This window comes from Pelophylax lessonae, assembly GCF_965119305.1.
Source record: "Pelophylax lessonae genome assembly, chromosome: 2".
Taxonomy (NCBI): Eukaryota; Metazoa; Chordata; class Amphibia; order Anura; family Ranidae; genus Pelophylax; species Pelophylax lessonae.
In genome coordinates this window covers 331,586,123-331,596,594 of record NC_138769.1, presented here as the reverse complement: position 1 = coordinate 331,596,594, position 10,472 = coordinate 331,586,123, and the positions used below count along the sequence as shown (strand labels likewise).

Below are 10,472 nucleotides of genomic sequence, written 5' to 3'. Positions count from 1 at the left end.
TTACAGATGGACCTCGTAGGCATTTGTCGCGTCTGGTGCGACCATTTCCAGATGGACAAGACAGACGGTGGTGCAGGCCTATTCCATCAAGGGTCAGGTTCCTCAGTTTCCTGTTAAGGCGCTTTATACACGGGCGCTTAGTGCCTGCTGGGCTTTCCACCATCAGGCATCAGTGATACAGGTTTGCAAGGTGGCCACCTGGTCGTTTGTGCACACTTTCACGAAATTGGGATGTACTGGCATCTGTGGATGCTGCTTTTGGCTGCAAGGTTCTGCAGGCTGCTGTTTGAGATGACCTGGTCCCCTTTTGAGGGTGTATTGTTTTCATGTTACCTGGTTGGCTAGCTTTAACCTTTTGGGAATTTTTTTCTGCTGTGTTTTTTCCCACCCCTCATCTTTAAAGAGGAAGTAAACCCTCCTCAGGAAGTTGTACCTATAGGTAAGCCTATATTAAGGCTTACCTATAGGTACTGTAAATATCTCCTAAACATGCACCGTTTAGGAGATATTTACCTTTAATGCAGCCAGTGACGTCACTGGCGCATGCGCTCTGAAGGAACGGCAGATCGTGCCGTTCCTTCAGAGCCCTGTGCCGTGACCGTCGGCTCCCGCCCGCGTGCGCGGGAGTGACGTCACCGCGGCTCCGGCCAATCAGATGGCCGGATGCCGCGATCCCGGAAGACGGGCGACTATACATGTCGCCCGTCATACAGGTAAGCGGACGGCACGGCGGGGGCTCGTTCTAAGGTAAGTATTTCATAATGAGCTAGTATGCGATGCATACTAGCTCATTATGGGTTTCTCTTTCAGGATGTAAAGAAGAGAAAAAAAATTTTTCTCGGTGTACAACCTCTTTAACACTGCTTTGGGACTTCCCAATGGTTAAGATTCTGGAGCTGATGTTGATTGACGGACACATCACCCACCCCTCTATTGAGGTAGTTTTTTTTTCTTCTGACACTGCTTGCAACAAAACTGAATGCCTATAGCAGAGTGTGGGAGTATATCCCCTGGGACTGCTCCATAGGCATGGTAAAGCTTTTTCCTGCCTAGTGTCCCACTCCTGTAGGGGGCAGCATAACCCAATGGTTAAGACGGTTCTGGAGCTGTGTCCGTCAATGAACATCAGAGAAAAGGATTTTATAGTAAGACAAAAATCCAATTTCTTACGTCCTCTGACAGTCGCCGCCCACTCATACAGTCTTCACCAATGGGTATTGACCTCTTATCCATAGGAGCAAGCTAGGCATAAGACTTGTTAAAAACAAAGTAATTTACATAGACACACCTATGGGGGCTGTCCCACTGGTCCAATACCCCCCTGCTATCAGCCATCCCAACTCAGTTTGTCTTCTGCCTAGTTAGGAGTGAGATAGACTCTCCCTGTGCTGGGGCTACAGTCTAAGCCTTCTTCTATTTCTTATGATTTTAATTCTGCAAATGTGTTTTTTTCTTTGCATTACTAGCTGTTTATTTATCAGCGTTTAGTTAGTCACTTCTTCAAGATGATGACGGCGTCGCAGGCAGTGGGGCTGGCAGTCCTGTGTGTCTGTGGTATCCCCTAATGTCTGTGCGTTTTTGGGGCTCCCTTTCTCCCAGTCCCTGCGGGGTCTTTCACTCAGCTAATTCGCTATGTGGGTTGTGGGGGTCCCTCTCCTATGTGACACTTATGGTGTGTGTGGAGGTGCAGACACATGCGGCTTCACTGTGGGCACTTCTGCAGTGATGCATGTAGTGTATTTTGGTGTCTTACGGTGCCATCTTGTGTGTGGCAATGTGTTCTCCTGAGCACATGTCAGCGGCCATGTTCCTGGAGCCTCCCATTGCTTTCTATGGGCAACCATGTTTCCTTAGTCTGAAGTCCTAGTTCAGCCTCCTGCGGTGACATCACTTCCTCTTTCTGTACAGAGGAGATCGACAGGCATGTGGTAATACTTGTGGGGTCTGTCTTTGCTGTTTTTTTTGTGGGAATACCTCTGGCTATCAGCTTATTCCTGTTTGGGGGTCTGCTTGCAGAATCCTTCATAGCGGTGTACTGCGGAGGATCGCGGTGCGCTTAAAGGGCCAGTACCTTGAAAAAAAAAAAAAGTTTTTTATTATGGAGTCCCAGGACAGCAATATTTCCCCCAGCTTTGGTGGAGGATTCAGGTTCCTCTGAATCTTCTGCTCTGCCTGCTTTGACTGTTGCACTTGCGACTTTAGCGTCCAAGGTGGATCTTTTGATGTCGGAACAGGATGCTAGTAAAAGGCCTAGGCTCTCTTTCTTCTGATTCTGAATCTGACATGGTTGCCGTAGATAGCGTGCCCCTTGAAGGGTCTCGCTCTTCTCAGTCTGAGCAGCTATGGATGCGCTGATCATTGCCTTTAAGGAACCACTACATTTAGAGGATGAGCCCAATCCTCCGGGAAAATGGTCCTCTTTTGGTACCCACAGATCCCGTAAGGTGGCGCAGGTATTTCCTTGCCCCGCTGAGTTCCATGAAACTGTGAGCGAACAATGGCGCAACTTGAAGCGCACATTTTGTGGTGCCTAAGAAGTTTCAACTCCTTTACCCCTTTGCGTCTATTACGGATTCGCGCTGGTCTATGGCTCCCAAAGTGGATCACACTGTGGCCCGATTGAACAGGGCCACTCTGGTACTTGACATTCCTACATGGTAGTGGGTTCTATGCTGAAACCATTTTCGCCTCTGTCATAGTGGCTCAAGCCGTGGCGGATTGGACCAAGGTGCTCAGATGCACCCTCGTGGCTGTTTCTGCCCCCCCCTACTAGCTTTGGGATGGTGGACCAGATTTATCAAGGGGTCATGTATTTGTGCGATGCGGCCTTAAATGAGGCCCCACTAGCTGCGCGCTTATCTAGTGTCGCAGTACTTAATCGCCGCTTGATATGGTTAAAAAGCTGGTCGGCTGACCAGACTTCCAGGACGACGGTGTCTGACATCCCTTATGCTGGGTCTCGTCTTTTTGGAGATTCCCTGGATGAATTGGTTAAAGGTGTCACTGGGGGCAAGAGCACTCTGTTGCCCCAGAATCCTAGGGGTAAGTCTTTCCGCGGTAAGCGGGCCCCTCCTTTGAACCAAATCAGGGGTCCTTTCGTGCCTTCAAGGCGCAGGACAAGGGGAAATCTTTCAAGGGCCAGGGTGGCCAGAGGAAGTCCTGGGCGGGAAAACCAAAAACCGCCCAGGCTGGTGCGGCGGCACAGTCCGCCACTGCCTGAAAGGGCGCCCTCACCCGTTTCAGGGGTGGGGGGACGTCTGCTCGGTTTCCTCCAGCCTTGGCTGCTCCGGATTCCGGACAAGTGGGTTCAGGAAATCATTTGATCAAGTTCCAAGATCGTGACCAGCAGGCAGATTCTTTCCCTCAAATCTTCATTTGACCCCAGATCGGCTGCAAGATCTTCATCAGGCAGTTCAGGATCTACTCGTCCCGGTGCCACATCGGGACAGATTTCGGGGGTTTTATTTGAATCTGTTCACTGTGCCCAGAAAGGAGGGTAAGGTGCGTCCGATTCTGGACTTAAAAGCTCTCAACCGCTTTGTGCACATTCAAAAATTCTGCATGGAATCGCTCCGCTCGGTGGGGGCCTCACTGAGTTCGGGAGATTTCCTGGCTTCTATCGACCTAAAGGATGCGTATTTACACATCCCCATATTCGAGGGTCATCAGAGGTACCTCCGATTCGCTATCGCGGAGGAACACTATCAGTTTGTGGCATTACCTTTCGGTCTCGCTTCGGCTCCAAGGGTGTTTACCAAAGTGCTGGCTCCAGTTCTGGGCCTGTTACGGGCACAGGGCATTGCAGTCTTGGGATATCTGGACGATCTGGACTGGAGGTGGGACAGGCTCCCTCAGTCCTTGGACCTGAGGGTGTCTCTGAGTCACCAAACCAGAGTAGATCTTCTGTGGTGGCTTCAGTCCCCGGCCGTAGTCCACTTGGTCGGTGGAGTAATCCTCCCTACCGATAAACATCTTGGAATTGAGAGCGATCAGGCTGTGCCTGCTCCTTTGGTCGGATCATCTTCAGGGTCGCCCTGTACGGGTGCAGACAGACAATGCCACTGCACGGCTTACATCAATCACCAAGGGGTCACCAGGAGTGCCCGGGCGGCTCAGGAAGTGACCAGCATTCTGTCTTGGGCTGAGACTCACTTCCCGGCGATTTCCGCAGTTCACATTCCGGGTGTGGAGAACTGGCAGGCCGATTATCTGAGCCGCCAGACCCTGGACCAGGGGGAATGGTCCTTGCACCCGGCGGTGTTTCAAATGCTGCGTGCGAAATGGGGATCCCCGGATGTGGCTCTGTTCACGTCCTGGTTAAACAACAAGGTCGGAAGTTTCGTGGCAGAACGCATGATCCTCTGGCAAACGCCTCGGATGCGCTGGTGGTGCCTTGGCACCGATATCGTCTGATAGATGCCTTTCCCCCGATTCAGTTGTTGTCCAGGTTCCTCTGCAGGTTGGTCTCGGAACCAAAGTTGGTGACTCTGGTGGCACCGGACTGGCCGCGCCGGTCTTGGTACACGGACATCATTCAACTGACCGTCGAGCCTCCATGTCGGCTGCCGTTACGAGACGATCTACTGTCTCAGGGGCCGATCTTCCATCCTGTTTTACAGTTGCTGGCTTTAACGGCGTGGCTGTTAAAAGCCAGGTCCTGAGAGACGGGGGTCTCATCTGTGGTCATTCCTACTTTGCTCCAGGCTAAGAAAGCCTCGTCCGGTAAGATCTATTATCGTACCTGGAAGGCTTATTTTGCCTGGTGTGAATCCAGAGGTTTCCCTCCTCGTTCCTACTCGGTGGCGAGGGTGTTAGCCTTCCTACAAACTGGTGTGGACCAGCGCCTGGCGTTGACCACGATTAAGGGCCAGTTGTCTGCACTGGCCGTCCTTTTCCAGCGCCCATTGGCATCTAACTTGTTGATTCGCACCTTTATTCAAGGTGTGCGTCACTTGGCCCCTCCTCGGAGGGTGCCTCTACCTCCTTGGGACTTGAAATTAGTTCTGTCCGTTTTTGCAACATCCTCCCTTTGAAAACATCAGGGAAATTTCTCTGCCTCTGCTGTCGAAAAAAGGTTAATTTTCCGGTGGCGATCACTTCTGCACGCAGAGTGTCGGAGTTGGCGGCCTTGTCCTGCCGCTCCCCTTACCTGGTGGTTCCTGGGGATAAGGTGGTCTTGCGACCAATCCAGTCTTTTCTTCCGAAGGTGGTTTCTGATTTCCACCTTAATGAGGACATTGTTTTGCCTTTGCTTTGTGCGAATCCTAAACATCCTAAGGAGTTTGCCTTACATTCCTTGGATGTTGTCAGGGCGATCAGGGTTTACCTGTCGTCCACTGAATCCTTTCGGAAGTCGGATTCTCTTTGTCCTTCCTAAAGGGACCTCGGAAGGGTATGGCTGCGTCTGCGGCGACCATTTCAAAATGGATCAGAGAGACGATTGTACAGACTTATTTGGTTAAGGAACGGGTACCGTCCTTCCCTGTCAAGGCGCACTCTACCAGAGCGGTGAGTGCGTCCTGGGCCTTCCGGCATCAGGCTTCGGTGGCCCAGGTGTGCAAGGCTGCGACTTGGTCATCAGTGCACACCTTTCAAAGTTCTACAAACTTGATGTTCTGGCATCGGCAGATGCCTCCTTTGGCCGCAAAGTTCTGTGTGCGGCAGTGCCTTAAGGGGGACCCTAGTTTTGCGGGTCCCTGGCTGTTGGGGTTGTTTCCCCCTTGTTATTTGCTTTCCTGGGTTGTTGATCCAGTTGAGCTTTTTCTGTTGTCCATAGGATACCTTTCTGTTCACGTAAGGTTCTTTTCTCTGACCTGGGTGTTGCGTTGCCTTATGATGGTTACGTTTCCCACCCCTCATGTCTACACTGCTTTGGGACATCCCATTGGTGAAGACTGTATGAGTGGGCGGTGACTGTCAGAGGACGTAAGAGAAAACTGAATTTTTGTAAAATCTTACTGTAAAATTCCTTTCTCTGAGTCCTCTGACAGTCGCCGCCCCCGCCCCTCTATTTGGGGTTCTTTGGACTTTAACTGCTTGCTACCAAACTGAGTTGGGATGGCTGATAGCAGGGGGGGTATTGGACCAGTGGGACAGCCCCCATAGGTGTGTCTATGTAAATTACTTTGTTTTTAACAAGTCTTATGCCTAGCTTGCTCCTATGGATAAGAGGTCAATACCCATTGGTGAAGACTGTATGAGTGGGCGGCGACTGTCAGAGGACTCAGAGAAAGGAATTTTACGGTAAGATTTTACAAAAATTAAGTTTTTTACTTTCTGCTATAAAACACATCCAATAAAAAAATTTGTAAAAAAAATCAAATTTATGCATAGATTTAGGCCAAATTGTGTTCTGCTACATATTTATGGTAGAAAAAAAAAATAAATCCCAAAAAGCATACATTGGTTTGCACAGAAGTTATAACCTCTACAAACTATGCAATATATACTGGAATATTTGTTTTTCTAAATACAAATAACGGAGGTGATTAGTGACATTTTGCGAGACTGCAATATTGCGGTAGACAGTTGGACACTCACACTTTTCATACTTTGTGGTAAATCGTGACACTAATACAGTGATCAGTGCTAAAAAATATGAACTTTCACTGTACTAATGACACTGGCTTGGAAGGGGTTAAACATCTAGGGCGATCAAAGGGGTTAACTGTGTGCCTAGCCAATCTTTTAGTGTACTATGTGTGCTGCTTTTATTCAGGGAAGTGATGGATTTTATTCTCTGCTTTGCAAGGACACAAAATCTTTCCCTCCCCACCTCCCCATTAGAAGAAAGATTTGTCATGCTTTCATAGGCAGAGCTGCACTTTGTGTCTCTGCCTGACGATTGGAGGGTGTCGGCAGACCTCCTGTGCCTGGCACGCACAGAGCGACTTCTGCTGTGAGTAATCTTAGCAGAAGCTGCCTACCGGTGGCGGATGTGCGCCCCATAGGCGGAAGTGCAAAATCACACGTTTGTATATTCATATAATTCTGCACAGAAGGTCCGCCTTGTAGCAGTAAATCTGCTATAGAGCAGGCCTTAACTGGTTAATTTATGAAAGAAAAATGGCAGTCTGCACAAAGAATTGTTTGGAAGGTATGTATAACCTCTTTGCAGTCATCATATATAACAAGACATTGTCAAACACATATAACATAGTAGTAGAATCTTTACTGCATTTCTAAACTACAGCCTGGTTATGTTGAGAATAAAACTGACACGTTTCAGATGGTTGATTAGAATTACCCTCCCTTTTTACAGTAAATATGGTATTGTTAATATTGTAGGATATGTTTTATTTTTTTACTAAATAAATAATTTTTATTTTTTGGTAAAGGTCTGAAGGTTGAAGTGACTCATTGTGGAACAATGAGACGGAAATACCGTGTTTGTAATGTGACAAGGAGGCCTGCCAGCCATCAAACGTAAGCTATGTATAGGTTGTAATAATTTATATGCTGTATTCCAGTGCATCGGGCATGTTAACCAGGACATAACGCTGTTTATATCTTTTGGTACCTAGAGAGACAAAATATCTGGCACCTGAATCTCTACACACAAATCCATATTCCATGTCATGCTGATGTTGTGCTTTTAAAAACAAAGTTGCACTTGCAGGGCCATGGCTTTTTCCTTTTCTTTTTTCCCAGTTTCCATTTGGAGAACTTTTTTCCTTTTTTACATACACAAATTTTGTAAACCACCAAACTGTTATAAATTTCTCTTTCGTTCATTGACGGACACAGCTCCATATCTTCTTTGACCCTTGGGTTATGCTGCTCTTCATAGGAGTAGTATTAGGCGGAAACCAAACTTGACTACGCCCCTAGGGCAGTCCTAGGGGTTATACTTCCCACTTCCTGCTATAGGACTTCAGTTTTTTCTGCCTAGTCAGGAGTAAGGACTTGGTTCCCTGCTGGGATCTCTGGTCCTGGCATTTTTTGCTTCTTACTTGAAATCTTTTCTTTGTTTATTATTTTCTGTTCCTGTGAGAACTACAAACAAGTCGGTTCCTGTGAGAAGTACAATCCACTGCCATACTGGGTGACACTGGATATTAGGGCTGAACGATAGTCGATGTGATATCGACTATCGTTCTGCGGGTGTGGGCGATATTCATATCGCCGAAGACGCGTAATTTAGCATAGGCAGGGAGAAGTCGGGACTCGGGGGGGAAGAGGAGGACTCACAGTGCTGGCACCTGACACATCCGTTTTGCTTTCGGCTGTGATCGGAACTCCGCCCCTCCAGCCCGATGCAATCCAGCCCTCCCAGCTCTGCCTCTAGTATCCAGCCGAACATTACTCCGCTCTGCTCTGCCCATTGTCTCTCCTGGCTGCATCGGGGGTGGGATCAGGCTGTAATGTTTTGTAAATAGATTCAATGGAGAGAAAATGGGCGGAGCAGGGCGGAGTAATGGTCGGCTTGAGACTCAGAGGCAGAGCTGGATTGCATGGCGGTTTGCATGGCGGCGGAGAGGCTGCGGAGCGCTACAGTGCAAAGCAGCAGGAGAGGGGGGAGAGACGTCCGGAGCATGGCGGAGGAGCACCGGGGGACAAAGGCTGCTACCGTACTACTGCTGGGACACTTCACTGAGCCTGCTTCCTCTACACTCCGGCTCCGACACAAGGCTCGGGCTGTCCGGGCGGGAGAAGTTCTACAAGTGTGGCGGATCCCCTGGTGGAGAGCTGAGCTCTGCTCACTGATACCTCCTGTGGAGACTGTTCAGGAGAAATATTGCGATATATATCGTTAAAAACCAAATTTCTCTATCGCTCATTGACAGACGTAGTCTTCTTGATTCTCAAGAGCTGGGTTATGTTGTCTCCGCAGGAGTAGGACTAGGCAGAATGACAAAAACGTTCTGGCTCCACCCTAGGGGGCAGTCCCTGAGGGTATATCCTCCCTCTCTCTGCTACAGGGAATCAGTTTTTTTCTGTCTAGTCAGGAGTAAGGACCTAAGTTCCTTGCTGGGTAGATCCATATGTCACCTCTCAGCAGAGTGCAGGTGGATGTGCTGGGAAGACGATATCGGCGGTCCGCCGCCATTTTGCCGTAGACCGAATGCATATATGTCCTCAGGTCACGCCGGCCGCCATGTTTTTGGAGTCTTATGTCTCTTCTATGGGGGCGGCCATGTTTTGTGAGCCCAGCTTCCTCGTGGAGGGCTCGGGAACGCCGGAAGGCGTACACAGGGGGCGGAGCCACGCCTTCTGCCCAGGAAAAAGCAAACAGCTCCTTCCAGTCTGTGTAAGACAGACGCTGGCTGCAGTTTGTTGGAAACTGCACTGCATCGGTTGGTGAGCCTTGGGGGTCCCTCTCTCTCTCTCTGGGATCGAGAAGCAGGTACTCTGAGGGGCGCTATTGCGCTAGGGGGAGACACACAAAAAAAAAAAAAAAAAAAAAAAGAAAAAGTTTTTTTGTTTTTGCTGGCAAAGGTGTCCTGTATTAACATGGACCCTGCCACTCATGTATCTCCTCCGGATCCCCTCGAGGGGTCTGCGGGATCCTCCAGCACCCCATTGACAATTGAATCTTTGTCAGCTATTATGGAAACTTTTGTGTCCCGGGTGGAAGTGGCTTGTCAGGGACAGGGCGCAAGAAAGCGACCCCCGCCTAACCCCTTATTATCTGAAACCTCGGATTCAGACTCTGAGCCTATTTCTGCAGTTGCAGGTACTTCATCTGGTATTGGTGTCTCGGGTCCTGTCTCTTCAGACAGTGAGGAGGATGTTTCGGCATCTGCCATAGCCCGAGAGGAAGCGTTGGTAAACGCACTCATTGTATCTGTTCAAGAGACTTTAAGGTTACAGGGTATTCCATCAGAAATAGCTGAAACTGAGATCCCTTTTGGGACTAAAAAGCGCATCAAAGTGGCAAAGGTTTTTCCATTGCCCAAATGTTTTGGCAATCCAATCGATGAAGAATGGCGTCTGCCAAAACGCACTTTTAATATTTCCAAACGCATTGACAGGCGTTATCCGTTTGAGGAAACCCTTATTAAGAAATGGACAGAACCACCTGTGGTGGATTCACCTATTGCTAGATTGAATAAAGCCACGGTTATTCCTTTAGAAGACGCTCCGTCTTTTAAAGATCCAGTGGATCGCAAGATAGAAGCTATGTCTCGCACCATGTTTTCCTTGATTGGATCAGCTTTCAGGCCAATAATTGCTATTGGTCTGGTTTCGCAGGCTGTAACTGAATGGACCAAGTGGTTACGCCGGGACTTAGAAGAAGTCCCTCAGGCGGTATCAGATTTGTTGGAACAAATGATACAGGGGTTACAGTTTGTATGTGATGCGGCGTTAGACGCCACTCCATTAATGGCGCGAGCATCAGTCTCAGCAGTGGTTCTCAGGCGTACACTGTGGCTAAAAGGTTGGATAGCCGACCAAGGTTCCAAAAAAGCATTGGCTAATATCCCCTTTTCAGGAGAGCGTCTATTTGGAGCCAACTTAGATGAGATCAT

The 10,472-nt window shown here is 48.9% G+C and overlaps 1 protein-coding gene across 1 annotated transcript in view; it reads left to right on the top strand.

Moving 5' to 3' along the window:
* Positions 1-10,472, top strand: part of LOC309545945 (protein argonaute-3) — a 268,246-nt gene that overhangs the window by 137,122 nt on the left and 120,652 nt on the right. The window contains exon 7 of the mRNA XM_082245395.1: positions 7,338-7,425. Coding sequence (XP_082101521.1) covers positions 7,338-7,425 — 88 coding nt within the window. The remainder of the gene's footprint in view (positions 1-7,337; positions 7,426-10,472) is intronic.